The 23907-nt window shown below is 37.5% G+C and overlaps 1 protein-coding gene across 4 annotated transcripts in view; it reads right to left on the bottom strand.

The window, feature by feature from the left end:
- SBF2 (SET binding factor 2) overlaps window positions 1-23907 on the bottom strand; it is a 508637-nt gene that overhangs the window by 246368 nt on the left and 238362 nt on the right. For all 4 annotated transcript variants that reach the window (XM_055548648.1, XM_055548644.1, XM_055548646.1 and 1 more), the window contains exons 4-6: window positions 20400-20522; window positions 18962-19072; window positions 17093-17198 (exon numbers count right to left, since the gene is read on the bottom strand). In XM_055548648.1, coding sequence (XP_055404623.1) covers window positions 17093-17198; window positions 18962-19072; window positions 20400-20522 — 340 coding nt within the window. The remainder of the gene's footprint in view (window positions 1-17092; window positions 17199-18961; window positions 19073-20399; window positions 20523-23907) is intronic.

The raw sequence follows: 23907 nt of genomic DNA, 5'->3' as shown, positions 1-23907 counted from the left end.
GGTCAAGAAGCAACAGATAGAACTGGACGTGGAACAATGGACTTGTTCAAATCGGGAAAGGAGTACATCAAGGCTGTATATTGTCATCCTGCTTATTTAACTTATATGCAGGGTACATCATGCAAAATGCTGGGCTGGATGAAGCACAAGCTGGAATCATAATTCCCAGGAGAAATATCAACAACCTCAAAAACGCAGATAACACTACCCAAATGGCAAAAAGCAAAGAGGAATTAAAGAACTTCTTGATGAAAGTGAAAGAGAGTGAAAAAGCTGGCTTAAAATTCAACATTCAAAGAATTAAGATCATTGCATCTGGTCCCATCACTTCATGGCATATAGATGGGGAAGCAATGGAATCAGTGACAGACTTCATGTTCTTGGGCTCCAAAATCACTGCAGATGGTAACTGCAACCATGAAATTAAAACACGCTTGCTCCTTGGAATAAAAACTATGACAAACCTAGACAGCATATTAAAAAGCAGAGATATCACTTTGCCAACAAAGGTCCATCTAGTCAAAGCTATGGTTTTTCCAGTAGTCATGTATGGATGTGAGAGTTGGACCATAAAGAAGGCTGAGCACTGAAGAACTGATGCTTTGGAACTGTGGTGCTGGAGAAGACTCTTGAGAGTCCCTTGGACTGGAAGGAGATCAAACCGTCAATCCTAAAGGAAAGCAACTCTGAATATTCACTGCAAGGGCTGATGTTGAAGCTGAAGCTCCAATACTTTGGTCACCTGATGTGAAGAAGTAACTCACTGGAAGACTCTGATGCTGGGAAAGATTGAAGGCAGGAGGAGGAGTTGACAGCAGAGGATGAGATGGCTGGATGGCATTACCACTTCAATGGACAAGAGTTTGAACAAGATCCAGGAGTTGGTGGTGAACAGGGAAGCCTGGCATGCTGCAGTTCATGGGGACACGGAGTTGGACATGAATGAGCAGCTGAACAATAACCACCACCACTATGCTCCAGATACTAGGAATACAATAATGAAGAAAAATAAAATCCCTACCCTCTCAGATTATCTAATACTTTATACAGTTAAGTTCTGTAACTACCACTGAGAGGCAATGTTTCATATTTGTTACAAATTCAGTATATTATTTCCAAATATGTTATAAATGGAAATCTAAGTAAAAAAATAACTAAGAAATGTAACTCAATTGGGCAACTATACATGGGTGTATTTTAGTGGTTATGAACATTTTTATTCCCTTGAATGTGACATGAATTAAATACACTTTGCGTGCATGCCAAGTCGCTTCATTTGTTCCTGACTCTTTGTGACCCTGTGGACTGTAGCCTACCAGGCTCCTCTGTCCATGGGATTTCCCAGGCAGAAATACTGGAAAGGGTACCATTTCCTTCTCCAGGGGATCTTCCCGACTGAGGGGTTGAACTCAGTCTCCTGCACGGGCAGGCAGAGTCTTTACTGCTGAGCCACCAGGGAAGCCCATTTAGTGGTAGCCTTTACCCATTTAGTGTTAGTATTTAAACACAATAAAATGAAAATGGAAAATCCTTTGAATCAGGATTCTTCTGAACTGTCCTCAAATGATATCATGTAGCAAGCAGATATTAAATATTTTATTTATGTATGATTCTAGCAAGCGGAGTACATTAATCAACAACCCATTGGTCATGACTATTAGTATTTGGTATTTTGAAGAGCTTCCTTTATAAACCAAGCATAAATATTAAATGTTTAATTTTTAAAAGAAAGCAATCAGTTTCCTGATAACATTGTGACCACTTCTGAATGCTCAAGCTTCATCAAATATCTTATTATTTCATGAATGCCTATCATGGCTCTATATCATTGCTTACATCTTTCTCTCTGCCTGGAATGTCCTTCCACTTTTCTAGCTAGTAAAAGTTAACTCTTAGTATCTCTATTATTGCATTAATTACAGTGTACTATAATTTTTAAAACATGTAAAAGTATTATCTGGGAGAAGAGGATGAGACTGTTTTATCTTTACATCCCTAGTGACTAGCATAGGACTTTACATATGGTAATGGTTCTCTAAGTATTTGACAAAAAAATTATACTCCTGTAGATAGGCATTATAGAAATTTTGTTTGGACTCTGGAATAAAGTAGACATGGTAAGAAGTATCTTCAGAAAAGTGCTCCAGACAGACTAGTGAGAAGATTTAATGTGTTTCAAAACCTCAAGACAAAAAGCTGACAATCCAACTATCTCAAAATGATTAATAATACATATAGTTACAGTAAAACATTAAATTTCCTATTTCTTCCTTTTCTACCTAGAGCACAATATTCCATTTACAGTAATGATCTAAACTTTTGTGCCCACAAATTCTCCAACTACATGTTAAATTACATATAATAAAAATGAAAATGGCTACCTCATCTTTTCAATTGTAATTGAGAAAAAGACTAAATCAAGTACTAATGTTACATGAATGATCTAGGAAAACTAAACGAAAACAGTAATGTGATCCAAGACTCTAGATTTTGATCATTTAAGGAAAAAGGACAAAAATCATTCTACAACTGATGCATTAATCATGTGGTTCATAAATTTACCAGTCAACATATTCTTAAAGGTGTTACCTTTAAAGAGAAGAATTTTCCACAACTTAAGCCTTCATTCTTTCCTCTAATAATTTTTCTTCTTTCTTTTCAGGAACATAAATTAGTTTTGATACACTTATAAAAGTTAATATCATTTTAAGAATAATTATATAGCATTACAACCAGAAGCTTTTCCAGAGGAAGACAAAAGAGAGAATGCCAGAAGTTTTCCATTAAAACATTTAAGAGCAGAAATAACTTTCTGAATAGCAAGTATGGTTACCATCAACATTTTAAGGATGTTTATATAAAAAGGAAAAATAATGTTCGTAAGATAAACTGCAAGGAGATCCAACCAGTCCATTCTGAAGGAGATCAGCCCTGGGTGTTCTTTGGAGGGCATGATGCTAAAGCTGAAGCTCCAGTACTTTGGCCACCTCATGCAAAGAGTTGACTCATTGGAAAAGACTCTGATGCTGGGAGGGATTGGGGGCAGGAGGAAAAGGGAACGACAGAGGATGAGATGGATGGATGGCATCACCGACTCGATGGACATGAGTCTGAGTGAACTCCAGGAGTTGGTGATGGACAGGGAGGCCTGGCGTGCTGCAATTCATGGGGTGGCAAAGAGTTGGACATGACTGAGCAACTGAACTGAACTGAACTGACTGAAGATAAACTGAAGAAAAAACTCTAGCAATTTTAATAATTTAAAAAAAAATCTCTACTTAGTATTAGAGATAATACACAGAAATATTGACTCAATAATAGTCCATGAGAAACTGGCTACATATGGGTAAGCAAAAAGAAGTATGCCTATAAAAAAGTGTACACTAGGATGAGATCATGAGGAAACAGAAATTTTGATCAGACCAATAATGAGTAAGGAGATTCAAACTATAACCAAAACCTCCCAACAGAGAAAAGTCCTGGACCAGATGGTTTCACTGGTGAATTTCACCAAACATTTAAAGAAGAATGAATACCAATTCTTCCCAAACTCCTTCAAAAAACTGAAAAGGAAGGAACAATCCCTAAGGCCAGGATTACCAGAATAACAAAGCCAGGTAAGGACTCAATAGGAAAGAAAACTGTAGGCCAATCTTACTGATTAACATAATATACGAAAATTCTCAACAGAATAGCAGGAAAATGAATTCAATACCGTATTAAAAGGACTATACACAATGATCAAGTGGAATATAATTGCAGGATGCAAGGATATTTCAACATATACAAATTAATCAATGTGACATACCACATTAATAGAATTAAATATTAAAAAATCCTATGATTATCTCAATACATGCAGAAAAACATCTGACTCAAAATTCTTTCATGATAAAAACTCTCAAAAAATTAAGTATGGAAAAAAACATACCCCAACATAAAAAATGCTGATATGAGAAGTCCACAGCTAACATCTTATTTAACAGTGAAAGCATGAAAGTTTTCCTGCTAAGATCAGGAGTAAGACAAGGGTGCCCATTCCTTTTCAACACAGTACTGGAAATCTTACCCAGGGCAATTAGGAAAGAAAATGAAATAGAAAGCATCAAATCAGAATGGAAGAAGTAATAGTTTGTTTGCAGATTATATGATCTTATATATATATACAGAAAATCCTAAAGACTCCATCAGAGAACTGTTAGAACTAATAAACAAATTCAGCAAAGTTGTAGGATATAAAATCAACATAGAAAAATCAGATGCATTTCTACACACTAACAACGAACTATTTGAAAAAGAAATAAAATAATCTCATTTATAGTAGCAACAAAATGAATAAAATACTTAGGAATAAATTTAACTAAGGAGGCAAAGATCTGTATGTTGAAACTGATGAGAGTTTGATAAAAGAAACTGAGGAAGATATAAATGAATGGAAATATATCCCATATTCATAATTCAGAAGAATTAACACTTAAAATATCCATACTACATCAAACCACCTATAAATTCAATTTAATCAAAATTATTGAAAAGACCCTGATACTGGAAAAGATTGAAGGCAGGAGAAGGGGACGATGGAAAATGAGATGGTTGGATGGCATCACCAACTCAATGGACATGAGTTTGGATACACTCCAGGAGTTAGTGATGAACAGTGAGGCCTGGCATGCTGTGGTCCATGGGGTCGCAAAAAGTCAGACACTACTGAGTGACTGAACTGATAATTATATTTGAATAAGCATAGAAAAAAAATCAATCCTAAAATTCATATGAACCATAAAAGTCCCTGAATAGCCAAAGGAATTCTGAGAAAGGACACAGTTGGAGGTTTCACAATTCCTGATTTTAAACTATATTCTAAGGCTGCTGCTGCTGCTGCTAAGTCACTTTAGTCATGTCCGACTCTGCGCGACCCCATAGACGGAAGCCCACCAGGCTCCCCCGCACCTGGGATTCTCCAGGCAAGAACACTGGAGTGGGTTGCCATTTCCTTCTCCAATGCAGGAAAGTGAAAAGTGAAAAGGAAGTCGCTCAGTCATGTCTGACTCTTTAGTGACCCCATGGACGACAGCCTACCAGGCTCCTCCATCCATGGGATTTTCCAGGCAAGAGTACTGGAGTGGGGTGCCATTGCCTTCTCTGTATTCTAAGGCTACAATAATATTTTTTTAAAAGTATAATATTGGCATAAAAACAGACACATAGATCAATGAAATAGAATTCAGAGTGTAGAAAGAAACTCACACATATACAGTGAACTAATACGTGACAAAAACCCAAAAATATTCAATGGGGAAAGGAATAGTCTCTTTAACTAAAACTGAATATTCATGTGCAAAATAATGAAATTGGACCCCTATCTCACACCACTCACAAAAAATAATATGAAACAGATTAAATATATAAATAAAAGAAACAAACTATAAAACTACTAAAGGAAACAGAGGAAAAGCTCCCTGATGCTGGTCTTGGCAATGATTTTTTAGATGTGACACCCAAAACTCAAGCAGCAAATACAAAAATAAACAACTGGGATTATACCCAACTAAAAAGTTTCTGAACAGCAGGAGAAACAATCAGCAAAATGAAGAGGCAATCTATAAACCGGAGAAATTACATGCAAATCATCTATTTGCTAAGATACTAATATCTAAAATATAACAGGATCTCATATAACTCTGCAACATTCCCTGGTAGCTCAGAGCTTAAAGCGTCTCCCTGCAATGCGGGAGACCTGGGTTCGATCCCTGGGTTTGATCCCTTGGAGAAAGAAATGGCAATCCACTCCAGTATTCTTGCCTGGAGAATCCCATGGATGGAGGAGCTTGGTGGGCTACAGTCCATGGGGTCGCAAGGAGTCGGACACGACTGAGAGACTTCACTTTCACTTTCATATAACTCAATAGCAAAAAGGAAAAAAGAAAGACTACAAAATGGGCAAAGGACTTAAAAAAAACAGACATTTTTCCAAAGAAGACATATAAATGCCGACATGCACATGAAAAGATGCTCAACTTCATTAATCATCAAGGAAATGCAAATCATCTCACAACAGTTAGAATGACTACTATCAAAAGACAAAAGAGATCTCTCTTATACACTGTTGGCGGGAATGTAAATTGGTCCAACTACTATGGAAAACCATATGAAGGCTCTCAAAAAAAAACAAAAAAATAGAACTACCATTTGATACAGTGATTCCACTTCTGGGTACATATTCAAAGGAAATAAACTCACTATCTCTAAGAGCTACTCATGTGTTCACTGCAGTATTATTTACAATAGCCATGACATGGAAACAACCAAGTGTCCATCAACAGATGAATGGAAAAGAATACATATATAATACATTGGAGAAAGGAAGGAAACACTGTCTTTCATGACATCATGGATAGATCCCGAAGGCACTATGCTAAATGAAATGTCAGCGAAAGACTAATACTCTATATTCTCATTTTTATAGACTCTGAAAAAGCTGAAAACAGACAGAATGGTGGCTGCTAGGGGCTAGGCGGTGTGGGAGGGCTTTCCCAGGTGCCTCAGTGGTAAAGAATCCGCGTGCTAAAGCAAGCAGATGCAGGAGATGTGGGTTTAATCCCTGGTTTTGGAAGATACCCTGGAGTAGGAAATGGCAACTCACTTCAGTATTCTTGCAAGGAAAATCCCATGGACAGAGGAGCCTAGCAGAATACGGTCCATAAAGGTAGCAAAGAGTCAGACACAACTGAGTAACTGAGCACGCATGTACACAAAGGGTTGGGGAAGTGGGAAGATACTAGTCAAAAAATACAAATTCCAGGTATAAGATGACTAAATTCTGAGCATGTAATGTATAGCATAGTACTATAATTAGCAATACTGTATTACAGATTTTAAAACTGTGTAAAGAGTAGATGTTACATGTTATCAGCACACAAATAATAGTTATGTGAGGGGATGAAGGTGGTAACTAATCTTATTACAGTAATCATTTTGCAATACATATAAGCATCACAGCATCACACTGTAAACCTCAAACTTATACAAGTTATAGCTCAAGAATATCTCAATAAACACAGATGTTACATGACTAACGCTGTTTTACTATGGAAACAGAGTGACAGTAACTTAAGGCCCAAACTAGCTTTAGCCTGTGACTTTAAGAAGGTCTAATAAATAGTATACTATAAAATTGGGAACAATTATTCTATAATGAGTGTGTTTATAGTTAGAAACCAAATTATAGGTGAACATATATCTCAAAAGATGTCAAGAGAATTTCACAAAATTATCTGGGTCAAGGAGGGATACCTGAGCTATGGATTAAAAAAATCAGAGGGACTATAAAAACCAGTTCCTGTGAATACAATCTTAATTAACATGAAAAATTACAATTTTCTACACAAAACACAAATCTTAGATAAATAAAAAGCAATTCACATAGACTACAAAAAGATATAAATATATAAAATAGATGTTAAGTTGGAGATGAAGCTGGTTAACAGAAAATTTTAAGGAATGAGGTGGGTAATGGCATAAGTCCACATAACAACTTCAGGCAAACATAGCTCTGAAACTGTGAAAAACAAATTCATTATCATAACAACCCTTGGAAAGAAGAACCAAGGAAATGCTATCATTACATTTAGGACTTTCACAGGAAAACTAGTCAAGGCTACAAAAGTATCTTAGAATTTTATCTGCTTCCTGCCTGTGCTTTGTAAAATCCACCACCACCACCGCATCCCCAACACAGGTAGTGAACGGTGATAATGGTCTAATGCTGGCCTTCAGCGACTGTCTAACCAAAATGACCAGTGATAAAAACATGACTTCAGACAGAACTATCAGCACCACATGCTTTGGCAACTACAACTGCATACAGTGCTGTTTGAGAGGAATCTTTCTTTCTCCTTTCCTTTCTTATCTTTTCCTTATGAAGAATAAGCTGAAAGAAAGATGCTGAAAAAGTAAATTTTTAATATGTAAGCAAAAGATAATTAAGCTCAAAATACTAGAAAGTAAAATAATGAAATCTGATATTCAAATGGCTGATAATCATCTGTTCTGTGCACTTCATCCATATACAGAACTTTCCTAGGAGATATGATTGCCATCTTCTTCATGGCTGGTGCAGTAATTTATTCAGTAAATACTGATGCCTTCTGTGCCCAAGGCACTATGCCAGATATAGAGGATGCACAGGATAATAAGACAAGGCAGTTCTTGAAGCTCCCCAGTCAATAAAGTGAAAATGCCCTATTAATAAATAAGAGAAAAACATGTCTTCCTGAACACATCTGGGCATTAACATATCAGTCCTGTACTGTCTTTTTGTTTCTGGAGGACAAAATCTTTTACTTTGTTCAAGCACTCAACTTTTATTAAAAAAATAAAAAAGGTGCACATATGAAGAGTTAAATAGTTGCACAAGTTTTCTAAATATTTCTAAGATAAAGCACAAATACAGAAAAGGATACAAATCAAATGTAGTTCAATGAACTATCTTAGAAACACTACCAAGGTCAAGGGAGGACTTTGCCAGCAGCCCTAGAAGCCCCTTGCATATGCTTCTAATCATGACCACCTCTCCATTGCCATAAGTAATCAATATGCTGCCTTTCTTCTATTGAGCATTTTCCTGATTTTTCCTACAGACATTTTTTTATCACCAAAAGGTGCATCCCTAGACACTACAGTATAATCTCACTCTGTTAAAAATGAAATCTGTTTCAAATCTCTTACTTATATTTTGTCCACGTCATGTGGCATGCTGGATCTTGGTTCCATGACCAGGGATAGAACCTGCATTCTCTGCAGTGGAAGCCTGCAGTCTTAACCACTGGACCGCCAGGGAAGACCCTCAAAACACTTTAAATCTTGAGGTTCCTCCTCCATATAATTTATTTATTAAAGAATTTGTGACATTGACCAACAGTATCTAAGAGCCTGGATTTTGACAACTGCAGTCTCTGGAAGCAATGTGTTCCCTAGCTTCTGTTTTCCAGGGATCAGAATCAAACTTAATCTCTTAGGAAAATACAGGTAGTGTTTGGCAAGGTTAGTTCAGTTCAGTTCAGTTCAGTTCAGTTCCGTCGCACAGTTGTGTCTGACTCTTTGTGACCCCATCGACTGCAGCACGCCAGGCTTCCCTGTCCATCACCAACTCCAGGAGCTTGTTCAAACTCATGCCCATCTAGTCGGTGATGCCATCCAACCACCTCATTCTCTGTCGTCCCCTTCTCCTCCCGCCTTCAATCTTTCCCAGCATCAGGGTCTTTTCCAATGAGTCAGCTCTTCGCATGAGGTGGCCAAAGAACTGGAGTTTCAGCTTCAGCATCAGTCCTTCCAATTAATATTCAGGACTGATTTCCTTTAGGATGGACTGGTTGGATCTCCTTGCAGTCCAAGGGACTCTCAAGAGTCTTCTCCAATACCACAGTTCAAAAGTATCAATTCTTCAGCGCTCAGCTTTCTTTATAGTCCAACTCTCACATCCATACATGGCTATTGGAAAAACTATAGCTTTGACTAAACGGACCTCTGTTACCAAAGTAATGTCTCTGCTTTTTAATGTGCTATCTAGGTTGGTCATAGCGTTTCTTCCAAGGAGCAAGTGTATTTTAAGTTCATGGCTGCAGTCACCATCTACAGTGATTTTGGAGTGCAAAAAAACAAAGTCTGTCACTCTTTCCACTGTTTCCCCATCTAATTGCCATGAAGTGATGGGACCGGATGCCATGATCTTTGTTTTCTGAATGCTGAGCTTTAAGCAAACTTTTTCACCCTCTTTTTTCACTTTCACCAAGAGGCTCTTTAGTTCTTCACTTTCTGCAATAAAGGGGGTGTCATCTGCATATCTGAGGTTATTGATATTTCTCCTGGAAATCTTGATTCCAGCTTGTGCTTCATCCAGCCCAGTGTTTCTCATGATGTACTCTGCATAGAAGTTAAATAAGCACAAGCACGGTGACAATATACAGCCTTGATGTACTCCTTTTCCTATTTGGAACCAGTCTGTTGTTCCATGTCCAGTTCTAACTGTTGCTTCCTTACCTGCATATAGGTTTCTCAAGAGGCAGGTCAGGTGGTCTGGTATTCTCATCTCTTGAAGAATTTTCCACAGTTTATTGTGATCCACACTGTCAAAGGCTTTGGCATAGTCCATAAAGAGGAAGTAGATGTTTTTCTGGAATTCTCTTGCCTTTTTGATGATCCAGCAGATATTGGCAATTTGATCTCTGGTTTATCTGCCTTTTCTAAATCCAGCTTGAATATCTGGAAGTTCATGGTTCACGTACTGTTGAATCCTGGCTTGGAGAATTTTGAGCTTTACTTTATTAGCGTGTGAGATGAGTGCAATTGTGCAGTAGTTTGAGCATTCTTTGGCATTGCCTTTCTTAGGGATTGAATGAAAACTGACCTTTTCCAGTCCTGTGGCCACTGCTGAGTTCTCCAAATGTGCTGGCATATTGAGTGCAGCACTTTCACAGCATCATCTTTCAGGATTTGAAATAGCTCAACTGGAATTCCATCACCTCCACTAGCTTTGTTCGTAGTGATACTTCCTAAGGCCCACTTGACTTCACATTCCAGGATGTCTGGCTCTAGGTGAGTGACCACACCATCATGATTATCTGGGTCGTGAAGATCTTTTTGTACAGTTCTTCTGTGTATTCTTGCCACCTCTTCTTAATCTCTTCTGCTTCTGTTAGGTCCATACCATTTCTGTCCTTTATTGAGCCCATCTTTGCATGAAATCCTCCCTTGGTATCTCTAATTTTCTTGAAGAGATCTCTAGTCTTTCCCAATCCATTGTTTTCCTCTATTTCTTTGCATTGATCGCTGAGGAAGGCTTTCTTATTTCTCCTTGCTATTCTTTGGAACTCTGCATTCAAATGGGTATATCTTTCCTTTTCTCCTTTGTTTTTGCTTCTCTTCTTTTACAGCTATTTGTAAGGCATCCTCAAACAGCCATTTCACTTTCTTGCATTTCTTTTCTATGGAGATGGTCTTGATCCCTGTCTCCTGTACAATGTCACAAACCTCTGTCCATAGTTCATCAGGCACTCTGTCTATCAGATGTAGTCCCTTAAATCTATTACTCGCTTCCACTGTATAATTGTCAGGGATTTGATTTAGGTCATACCTGAATGGTCTAGTGGTTTTCCCTACTTTCTTCAATTTATGTCTGAATTTGGCAATAAGGACTTCATGATCTGAGCCATGGTCAACTCTTGGTCTTGTTTTTTCTGACTGTATAGCTTCTCCATCTTTGGCTGCAAAGAATAAAATCATTCTGATTTTGGTGTTGACCATCTGGTGATGTCCATGTGTAGAGTTTTCTCTTGCGTTGTTGGAAGTGGGTGTTTGCTATGACCAGTGCATTCTCTTGGCAAAACTCTATTAGCCTTTGCCCTGCTTCATTCTGTACTCCACAGCCAAATTTGCCTGTTACTCCACATGCTTCTTGACTTCCTACTTTTGCATTCCAGTCCCTTATAACGAAAAGGACATTTCTGGGGGGTGTTAGTTCTAGAAGGTCTTGTAGGTCTTCATAGAAACATTTAACTTCACCTTTACTGGTTGGGGCATAGACTTAGATTACTATGATATCGAATGGTTTGCCTTGGAAATGAACATCATTCTGTCGTTTTTGAGATTGCACCCAAGTACTGCATTCCGGACTCTTCTGTTGACTATGAGGGCTATTCCATTTCTTCTAAGGGACTCTTGCCCACAGTAGTAGATATAATGGTCATCTGAGTTAAATTCATCCATTCCAGTCCATTTTAGTTCACTGATTCCTAAAATGTCAATGTTCACTCTTGCCATCTCCTGTTTGACCACTTCCAATTTGCCTTGATTCGTGGACCTAGCATTCCAGGTTCCTATGCAATACTGCTCTTTACAGCATCAGACCTTGCTTCCATCACCAGTCACATCCACAGCTGGGTGCTATTTTTGCCTAGGCTCCGTCTCTTCATTCTTTCTGGAGTTGTTTCTCCACTGATCTCCAGTAGCATACTGGGCACCTACCAACCTGGGGAGTTCATCTTTCAGTGTCCTATCTTTTTGCCTTTTCATACTGTTTATGGGATTCTCAAGGCAAGAATACAGAAGTTGCTTGCCATTCCCTTCTCCAGTGGACCACATTTTGTGAGAACTCTCCACCATGACCGATCTATCTTGGGTGGCCCTACATGGCATGGGTCATAGTTTCACTGAGTTAGACAAGGCTGTGGAACCCTTGCAGATATCCCATTCTTTCTCTCTTTAACTCCCTGCTCTCTGGGGCTGTCCTAAGAACTCTAGCTGCCTTGCTCTCCAGAGATCTCCGCTCTATTTCCTTGTCTAGGGAGTCCTCTAAGCCCCACCTCTGTCCCCCCTCCCTGCACCATGGCCTGTAAACTCTCTCAAGGCAGAAAGTGGTGCCAATAGTGAAAGTGAAAGTCACTCAGTTATGTCCAACTCTTTGTGAGCCCATGGACTACACAGTCCATGGAATTCACCAGGCCAGAATACTGGAATGGGTAGTCCTTCCCTTCTCTGGGGGATCTTCCCAACCCAGGGATCGAACCCAGGTCTCCCACATTACAGGCGGATTCTTTGCCAGCTGAGCCACAAGAAAAGCCCAAGAGTACTGGAGTAGGTAGTCTATCCCTTTTCCAGTGGCTCTTCCTGACCCAGGAATCGAATTGGGGTCTCCTGCATTGCAGGTGGATTCTTTACCGAATGACCTGCTGTTTCCTGCTTCTCAGGGATCTTTGTCCTTCAGTTGCCACTATTTTATATTATTTTTTCCCAGCTTTTTAAGGTGTTTCAAGCTGCAGGGTAAATCTTGGCCCAAAATATGAATCAGTTTTTATTAAAGTTTTATTACCTTGTTGTTCATAGTAGTTTTTTAGTTGATCCTCTTCACTTTTCCAGTGAATGATATAACAGTTAGATCACTGGGAAATAGTGAGAATTTTATCTTCCAATTTTTGTATTGTTAGTTTCTTTCTCTTGGGTAATTGCTTCTGCTAATATGTCCAGTAAACAATATCAGCAATAATGGAACTCATTTTTAATTTAAGAATGAGTGTTACGTTGAATTATGTCCTATTTTTAAAATTATGGAGTTAATTTTATTACTTTTATAATTTATTAATGTAATTAATTAATGTTAATAGATTTCTGTTGGTATTTTGATTTTTTTGATCCATTGTAAAATATTTAGCCTTTCTTTTTTTATTTTTTTCTCTTTAGGATTTTTTTTTTCATTTGTTGAACTTTCATGATGATGTGCTAAAATTAATGGCTTTTAAAAAACATTAATTCAGTGTGCTAGACATATTGACGGAAAAGGCAATGGCACCCCACTCCAGTACTCTTGCCTGGAAAATCCCATGGAGAGAGGAGCCTGGTAGGCTGCAGTCCATGGGGTCGCTAAGAGTCGGACACGACTGAGCGACTTCCCTTTCACTTTTCACTTTCATGCATTGGAGAAGGAAATGGCAACCCACTCCAGTGTTCTTGCCTGGAGAATCCCAGGGACGGGGGAGCCTGGTGGGCTGCTGTCTATGGGGTCGCACAGAGTAGGACACAACTGAAGCGACTTAGCAGCAGCAGCAGCAGCAGCAGCAGCAGCAGTGGTCCCTGTGATTAGATTGGTTAGTTTTCTGTGATTGTGGTTTTCTGGTTGTCTGCCCTCTGATGGAGAAGGTTAAGAGGCTTATGGAAGCTTCCTGATGGGATAAACTGACTGAGGGGAAAATGGGTCTTGTTCTGATGGCGGGGCAGTAAATCTTTAATCCAATTATCTGTTAATGGGTGGAGCTGTGTTCCCACCCTGCTGTTTACCTGGGGCCAAACTATGGTGGAGGTAATGAAGATGATGGTGACCTCCCTTCAAAGATCCCATGTATGTACTGCTACACTCAGTGCCCCCAACCCTGCAGCAGGCTACCACCGACCCACGCCTCTGCCGGAGACTCCTGGACACCACATGCAAGTCCGGGACAGTCTCTTGTGGGGTCACTGCTCCTTTCTCCTGGGTCCTGGTGCACAAGGTTCTATTGTGCCCTCTAAGAGTCTATTTCCCAGTCCAGTGTAAGTTCTGGCAGCTCAACGGTAGGGTTAATGGCGACCTCCTTCAAGAGGGCTTAAGCGATACCCATGTCTGCTGCACCCAGAGTTCCTGTCCTTGAGGAAGACCACTGCTGACCCATGTACAGCCATACAAGCCGTCCTAAATGAAAAAGATCTGTGAACAGTGCTTCAGTTCAGTCACTCAGTCGTGTCCGACACTTTGCGACCCCATGAATCGCAGCACACCAGGCCTCCCTGTCCATCACCCACTCCCGGAGTTCACTCAGACTCTCATCCATCGAGTCAATGATGCCATCCAGCCATCTCATCCTCTGTTGTCCCCTTCTCCTCCTGCCCCCAATCCCTCCCAGCATCAGAGTCTTTTCCAGTGAGTCAACTCTTCGCATGAGATGGGCAAAGTACTGGAGTTTCAGCTTCAGCATCATTCCTTCCAAAGAAATCCCAGGGCTGATCTCCTTCAGAATGGACTGGTTGGATCTGCTTGCAGTCCAAGGGACTCTCAAGAGTCTTCTCCAACACCACAGTTCAAAAGCATCAATTCTTCGGCGCTCAGCTTTCTTCACGGTCCAACTCTCGCATCCATACATGACCACTGGAAAAACCATAGCCTTGACTAGACGGACCTTTGTTGGCAAAGTAATGTCTCTGCTTTTGAATATGCTATCTAGGTTGGTCATAACTTTTCTAGCTAAAATCAATTAAGTTAGTGATTAGTAGGGACCATGCACAGGCTGTGTAGGTAGTTCATGAACCCCTAAAATTACATCCAAAACTTTGTGGAGGAAGGTTTTAATCAATAAGATATTCTTTACAGAAATAAGTGCCACCAAGGACTCAGTGCCTATTTCACACATTAAACAAAATAGCTTTAATTAAATTAATTTGAACTTGGTTGAGATGATTCAACGAGCAGAAACTTTCAGGGAGGAAGAAAAGGAATACATGATTTTTAACAGTTTAAACTCCTATGGGGAGGCAGCTATAATAGAGTACTACTACTTTGGGACTGATGCCATCATTCATCTTTATTAGGATACTGGAAACTCTATGTATGGTGATTTGGTCACTGAGTCGTGTTCAACTCTGGAGACCTCATGGACTGGAGCCTGCAAGGCTTCTCTGTCCATGGGATTTTACAGTCAAGAATACTGGGGTGGGTTGCCATTTCCTTCTCCAGAGGATCTTCCTGACCCAGGAATTGAACCAAAGTCTCCAACATTGCAGGCTGATTCCTTACCAACTGAGCTACAAGGGAAGCCCACTAAACTCTTCTGAGGCTCTCTAAATTTCACTGATGGAAGTCACAAAGAAGAATAAGGATGGGGCCATTAAAGGAAAAGGAGTGATGTGTTTCAGAGTTGAGCAGGGAGTAAAATTCAACATGAGATGGGAGGAAATAAAAAGGTAGAATTTTTGTGTAAGGAATTAAGAATTCCATGGAGAAGTAGAGATAGGCCCTCAGGAAAGGCATGGTTTCAACTCAACTATAAAAAGACATAGATGGAGAAAAATGTGAAAAACATAGTCTAAGGGAGTGAGAAACTCTTATGTAGGTACATATATAAGACAAGTAAGAGATAACTGGACATGGAACAACAGACTGGTTCCAAATAGGAAAAGGAGTACGTCAAGGCTGTATATTGTCACCCTGCTTATTTAACTTCTATGCAGAGTACATCATGAGAAATGCCAGCATGGATGAAGAACAAGCTGGAATCAAGATTGCTGGGAGAAATATCAATAACCTTAGATATGCAGATGATACCACCCTAATGGCAGAAAGCAAAGAGGAACTAAAGAGCTTCTTGATGAAGGTGAAAGAGGAGAGTGAAAAAGATGGCTTAAAGCTCAACATTCAGAAAACTAAGATCTTGGCATCTGGTCCCATCACTTCATGGGAAATAGATGGGGAAACAGTGGCTGACTTTATTTTTCAGGGCTCCAAAATCACTGCAGATGGTGATTGCAGCCATGTAATTAAAAGACGCTTACTCCTTGGAAGGAAAGTTATGACCAACCTAGAGAGCATATTAAAAAGCAGAGACATTACTTTGCCAACAAAGGTTCGTCTAGTCAAGGCTATGGTTTTTCCAGTGGTCATGTATGGATATGAGAGTTGGACTATAAAGAAAGCTGAGCGCCGAAGAACCGATGCTTTTGAACTGTGGTGTTGGAGAAGACTCTTGAGAGTCCCTTGGACTGCTATGAGATCCAACCAGTCCACTCTGAAGGAGATCAGCCCTGGGATTTCTTTGGAAGGAATGATGCTAAGCTGAAACTCTAATACTTTGGCCACCTGATGTGAAGAACTGACTCACTGGAAAAGACCCTGATGCTGGGAAAGATTTTGGCAGGAGGGGAAAGGGACGACAGAGGATGAGATGTTTGGATGGCATCATTGACTCGATGGACATGGGTCTGTGTGGATTCCGGGAGTTAGTGATGGACAGGGAGGCCTGGCATGCTGTGGTTCATGGGGTCACAAAGAGTTGGACACGACTGAGCGACTGAACTGACTGAAGAGATAAAGTAAGTGACAATCTCTGGCAGCACTGATCTGAAAAATACTCTAAGTTACATTACTCCTTTAATGAAGTATGAGCTGTTCAATGTACAGAGGGCACTTTCTCATGTCCTCCCTCTAATTCTTCACCCACGCCATTGCTAGAAAATTAGAGATGAAGTCCTGTTACAGGTGGTGATATGAAAAGGAAGGGATTTTTAGTTTTATCTTCTAAGGAAAAACAAAACATACTACCTATTCATGTTTTACAGCACAGAGAAAATATGTTTTCCTTCTAAAAGCCTAAGTGACTACAGAGCAAAAGGAGCCTCGGTTAAAAACAATGAATAGTAGTTGGGATTAGAAGCCATATAATTATGTATTTTATATATAAGTTATTTAATGGTTTACTTTTTTATTGTCCTGGTTCATGTCAGGTGATGTGGGCTTAAAAATTAATCTTGTTTTCAGAAGCTTTTAGAAAAACGCTGAAAAATGGAGAACAAGACATACCTAACTGCTGGAACAGGAGAGCCACACTAGTTCCTGTGACAGGAAGACTGTCATGCAAGGGAGTCTGGATCAGCTGTCTGTCTCCTGCACCCAAGGAAAACAGCTTCTGCAGATTGGGCGGAAAAGACATACACACAACAAATGATTTCTTTTCACACATTTTCTCAAGATAAAAAAAATCTCTTTGAAGTTCAAATTTAGAGCAGATGCTGGTCATATAAGACCCAATTAACAGATGCGAAGGGCAATAAAGCAGCTCAAAACACTAAAGCTACTTTGTGCCCAAATGAATATGATACAAGAAAATTCAGTAGTTGGAAGGTGAAAATTTAGTAATAATGAAACACACAAATCAGTGACAGTAACATGTAACTTAAAAATAATAAAATATTAAAGCTAACATTTATATGCCAGTTACATGTGAATAAAACTGGAAAAATAAAAGAAATACAGTAATATGAAACATAATTTAAACTTCTAATAGTCACAATAAAAATCCTTTTTAAATTAAAAAATACATAAAATTGTGTCAACAAAAATTTCATCATAATAAAGGCTCATAAAATAACTCATCTGCTTTACAGTGTAGGTTCAACTGTTACTAAACTCACATTCCATATTCTGCCCGTGGAGTACAAACAGGAGAGTGAGGGAGGAGCGTGCAGAAGGAAAATAAGCTTAAGAGTAACCAAAAGGCATTAAGAAAGATAGTAGATAGTTAAAAAGGCAAAGGGCAAGGGAAAAAGATGTCAATTTTACCATAAGTAACATCTCTATCAGACTTTTTTTTAATCGATCAGAGTTTAAAAAATGTAATTTTTAGAGGGCTGTTCTTCCCCTCGATATTACATAAGAATAAGCATAGTAAGTGGTCAACTAATCAATTTTAGGACTTAAGTAGTTTTTTAAAGTTACCTAGGAACATTTAGTCATAGAAGCTGAGGTTCTCATTTTTCTACTTCAGAGAAGAAGATAAAAATTTCAAGACACAGAGAAGATGAAAGACATGTCACTTTGAGAAAGCTTTATTTCAGTGTAAGAGTTTAATGTCCTCATGCGCTCAATCTACGTATGATGAAATTCTTTAAGGTATAGATTATACTTTCCAAAGAAGATCTATGATTTTGGACAATGGTCAACATCATCATCATCATCATCATCATCATTATTATTATTAAAGGTAGACAACTGAGATGAGAAAAATAAGCCCTCTCCTGAAGCTTAAGTGCAAGCTATTCTACTAAGCATTACACACAACATACAAAATGGTTTTAAGGACCATATATAACTGATTTTATCCAAGGAAATGAAGAAATGAATTAATCTATCCAGGGGTAGTTACAATGTTACAAAAAATTATACTGACAGTTTTCTTAATGTTATCTCTGAATTTCTGTCACTGAAAAAAATTTTAATGAGGTGTAATCATATAGAGGAATAAGCATGGTATAAAGAACACATCTGAAATTCAATTTTAAAAAGTGCATTCCCAAGAAAATGTAAGCTAGATTTCAAGTTACACAGAATATAACTTCTAACTATGCAATGTGAAAGGTGAACCCTGTGTTAAAATTAACCCCATGACCTAAGAAAAGAATGGAATCTTGTGTTTCTAGAAGGAAGACCACAGGGACAATGCTTAACTAAACTAAGACCTTTTTTTTTTTTCTCCCAAGGATTGAACTCTCGCCCCCTGCATTGGAAGGGCGGAGTCTTAACCACTGGACCGCCAGGGAAGTCCCCTAAGACCCACTTTAAAAAGAAAATATTTAAAGAATTCGTTTTTTTTCTTTTCTTCATAAATTAAATTAACTGGAGGAGAGGAGAAGAGAAGCAGGCCCTTTTCATCTTCTTTTTTACTCTGTTTACCTGAGACCCTCCAGCCGCTGGGACAAGACACGCACACAAGTTTGCAATGAGACTTTCCAAGGAGACATTCAGACTGTCCACATATACAGTGTAGATCAAACCCAGGCAAGCCTGAAAACAAAAGATGCATGAAGTTATTTAATGGAAAAAGCAAGCACTAAAAATAAATTGTGACATCTGCTCCCAGGAAAGTTTCTCTTTGAACGTAGTATATTCTACAGTGACCACAGAATAAATTTTAAGCAGCAAATGTTATTAAGTTTATTAAATTTTCCTCCAGAACCAGAAGCTCTAAATGAGCTTCTAAGATGAGTTTATAAAAAACAGAAGTACATAATTTGTAAAACAGGTGTTTGTGTTCAGATAACCACTCTAGCAAATTTGAAAGGCTTAAAACTCTTTTTGTCTCAACTTATTTTGCAAAACTCCAATTTTCAAGAAAAAAATTTAGAAACTTTACCTTATTTTGTGTTTATCAATAATTCAGAACATTTATTTTACAGAAAAATTTAACTTATGTGAATTATTATAAAGAACAGCAAATTAGAGAATATATGATTAACACTTTAAGATCAGAAGAAGATAGGTGGTAAAATGGAGGACAAAATGGAATCATATGAATCTTCTAGTTTATTAAAATTTATAATTAAAAAATTAGTATCTGTTAGGAGTTACCAATTGTCATTGAAATCTTGACACTAAGAATATATATAATCTCAACTATACAGAAAAGTTTTCCAGAAATTATGCATTAATTTCTCAAATCCTTGAGAGATTTTAAGGTATAATTTATACTTTATAAAGAAGATCTGTGATTTCTAGACAATGGTCAACATGCTAATATTAAAGATAACAATTGAAGTAAGAAAAATAAGCCCTCTTCCCTTTCAAATATATTTATAACTACAGTAAATTTTTTTCTATATTTGAAAATTCTAACTATCTAAAAAGTAAAATATCTGGAAGTAAACAACATTTTAAAGCTATGTTGGTAGCAGTATGATCACAACTATTTGAAATTACAAATACTCATCCTAGTTCCTTTCACCTGGACTCCTAAAAAGATCAGTAAAAACACACTAAGTTGTTATATTACTAATGCATTTTAAACTTGATACAAGTAATCAAATGATTTCTTTAGGATTCATAAATTTTGGAGTCAGTAAAAATGGGACCTATTTTAAAACAAATTAAACATCCTTAAATATAAGGATATTTTAAACATCCTTAGAAGTTTAAATAGTTATACTAACTTATTCAGGTATTTATTTCATCCAACATGAAATTCATTTCTTCTGTTCACAGTAATTTTATTTTATTGATGAATTCCCAATCAATTTAAAGATATTTTAGGTACAAAAAAACTTGTTACCATGGTTCACTCAGAATATATTTATACAATGATACAAATCAATAACAACAACTATGAGTTCTTTACCCTAAAAATTTCTGGATAATCTAATCTGGATACCAACACCAGGCTTTTGGGAGCAAACACTTCCGCAGGCTGAATTAAACCAGACACTTCCACTTCACCTTCAGTCTCTTCCTTCTTTGTTCCCTAAAAAAAGAGACACTGTAATCAACAGACAGACAATTTCTTAGGTTTATAACTGACAAAACGTAGACATATCACACACTTCCATGTAATTTATAAAATCCAAAATTAATTCCAAAATATAATTTACAAAACTCAAACTAAAAACAAAGAACATACTTTGAGAGGAATCTAAGAAGCAAGTAGGCAAAGAAATTATGAAGCAGGGCATACTCATTACATTTCTGAAAATCCTTAAGTTCCAGATATACAGCACAATTTTATTTGAACATTTGGTTTCTATGTGAGGTACCAGTAATAAAAGGTAAATAAAACACAATTCATCACTGACTAGACAAATACAAATGACACTTAATGGAAATTCAGTTTTTAAGACAAGAAAAAGAAATCTGTTTTAGAAGTAAGGCACTACTTTTTAGTTTTGTTTTTTGGACTTCTCCCAGTCTTTCAAGCAAAAGAGATAATCATTTAGGATTATCTTGCAGAATGCTCTTAGAAGTAAAGCCCAAACAGCTCTAAATTCTTTTTTCTCAGGAGCAACAATGTTGATTTTTTTAAAAACAGAGGATATTTTTATATACATAACTAAGTTTCAGAATGTACCTAGTTGTCACTGAGCTGTAAAGTTAAAAATAGTTGACGTGTAAAGCTTATGTCATGCCTATTTTATTAGCACAATAAAAATATCTAGAATTTTTTTTAAAACCCTAAATATCGAGTGATTAAATACTGGTTAATGTAATAAACTTGAAAAGTATTATTCTGGGGCTTCCCTAATGTTCCAGTGGTTAAGAATCCACCTTGCAATGCAGGGGACACTGGTTCCATCCCTGGTTCAGGAAGATCTCATAGTGTTGCGGAGCAACTAAGGCCTGCCCGTTGACTACTGAGTCTGCACTCTGGAGCCCATGAGCTGCAACTACTGAGCCCTGCACGCTCTAGAGCCCATGCTCCACAAGAGAAGCGACCTCAATAAGAAGGGTTGATGCCTGTGCACTGCAACTAGAGAGTAGCTCCCACTCTCTGCAACTGGAGAAAGCCTGTGCACAGCAACAAAGACCCAGGGCAACCAAAATTAAACTAAATATATCAAAAGAAAAATAGTATTCTCATTCATAAGCAACTTATTCAAATTCATAAGTGCTCCATAACACTATATGATGCACTATAAAACTTTCAAGAGAAAAGAAAAAACCAAGATAGAAAAATATTCAAATTTATTTCCAAATGATATTCTAAGATGCTAGGACATTTTCCCTGACTAGAATCCTTTTCTCTTTCCTTTCCACTAATCAAAGGTCCAGGAGCTTAGACTTTATCTTGCTTCTCAAAGGCTTTCTTTCACTGATTTTTTTCTCCAACTGTTAATTCTTAGCATTTATCAACATTGCACATACCTGTTCATACTTATTTCTCCTGCCAAGCCTCTCCCCTAAATGCCACAAAATGCTGATTCAACTGCCTGCTTGACCTCTCCACTTAGATGACAAATAGGTATCTCAAATAAGACAAAAATATAGCTCCAATCTTTTTTCCCAAACTCCACTCCTCCTTCAGTAATCTCTTATCTCAGTTAAAGGAAATTCTATCCTCCCATTTAGCAAATCAAAAATGCTGATTCCTCTCTCTTTCATAACCCTGGTAGCAATCCCGGTTCCTCACCACCTCCACTGCTACCACAGCGCTGTGAGCCACTATCGTCACTTTTCTGGGTTATTTTATCAGCTCCCTTTCATCTCCTCCATTCCTCTTTAGCCCTACTTTGCTTCCTTGCTGCTCCTCAAACGTGCTGCACATGTTCCCAGGTAAGGGTCTCAAACACTTTATTATTCCTTTGCCTGGAATAGAAACAATAAATAATTCCCTCATCTCCCTCATCCTCCCATTCAAGCAAACTTCTGCTCTATTAAGCCTTTGCTGGTATCCTACTTGAAACTGCAATATCCTAACCCCACTTACGTCCCCTTTGCTTATTTTATTTTTCTCCATGGCACTTGTTACCATCCAACATTCCACTTATATTGTTTTCTGGTTTTTGCCTCAACTAGAATGTGCTCTATGAAGACCAGGATTTCTGTTTTGTTCCACTTATATTGTTTTCTGGTTTTTGCCTCAACTAGAATGTGCTCTATGAAGACCAGGATTTCTGTTTTGTTCACTGGTGACTTCCCAGTTTCTAAAACAAGAGGTGGGCACATAGTTGATATTTATATAATATTTATTCACTGCATTCATGCAGGAATGAATTTTCTTACATAAAATTAAAAATTTTCTTATTTTACCAAGGGAAGTTTTTCACCTCTACTCAAGGAGGCCAAGAACTGTATTAATATTTTCTATCTTCTTTGGAGCCCATATAGCTTCTATACAGTGACATATGACCAAGTATTAGATGTCTATGGAATGTACATATCCAAAGGGAAATATCTGTTTACTTTTTATTATGTATGATAAGATCCATATGCTCTTGAAAGATTTTCATTTGTTACAAAGCAAAAGCTAAAATTAGGTTGGGTGGTTCTGGAATTCTTAGAAATAATAAAAATGTGATGAAAATGAATTTACCAAAGATTTTCACACTTAATGAATCATCTTTTTTATGGATTACTAACAAAATTTGTCCTTGCATGACAAAAAAATGACTGAAATTCCTGAAAGAGATAAAGTTATCCACATTTTTATGAGATTGTGATACATGCCCCAGAGTACCATTAGAAGTCAGCTTGAGTAAGTACATAACCATTTCATATAAATGACCATTAACCTATGTTAACCTAAACATAAAATAGAATGCATTGGTCATTTCCTTTAATTAAATATTCACTAAATGGAATAATTATTAACAAGAAAGAAAAAAGGTCTGACATAATATGAATCAATACTAAATAAAAACAAGTCCATTTTCTTTACATCACTATTATAGATTTTGACCTTTACTTTGTAAATGTGCAATAAATCATAAGATGCTGCTATTCTTCATTCCAATAGCTCTTCTATAAGAATACAATGTCCCAAGTTTAGAGAAAATTCATATTCCTTTTTTCAAAGCAAAATGTACTGCTGTGATTTTTTTAAAATTGTTGTTTATAACAAGTCTGATTCCAGTAAACAGTAGTGTTGTGATTTTGGTTAACTTTTTCTATAAGTAATTTATCATGTAAAAGATTAGTGCTGTTTTTTATAGCTGTTAGAATATATTTTGTGTAATAATTATGTAGTGATACTAACTCTGTTATGTGTTTTACAATGACAAATTTTCACATATTGAAAAGATGTGAGAAACGTAATAAGCAGGAAATTAAAAACACAGGAATACAAATGTAATAGACATTATAATAATGGTTAGAAATTTAACATTTTATAGTATAAAGCATTTTCACATACTGAA

This window comes from Bubalus kerabau, chromosome 15 (genome assembly GCF_029407905.1).
Source record: "Bubalus kerabau isolate K-KA32 ecotype Philippines breed swamp buffalo chromosome 15, PCC_UOA_SB_1v2, whole genome shotgun sequence".
Classification (NCBI taxonomy): Eukaryota; Metazoa; Chordata; class Mammalia; order Artiodactyla; family Bovidae; genus Bubalus; species Bubalus kerabau.
Note: the sequence above shows the minus strand (reverse complement) of the source record. Positions and strands in the feature narration are given on the sequence as shown.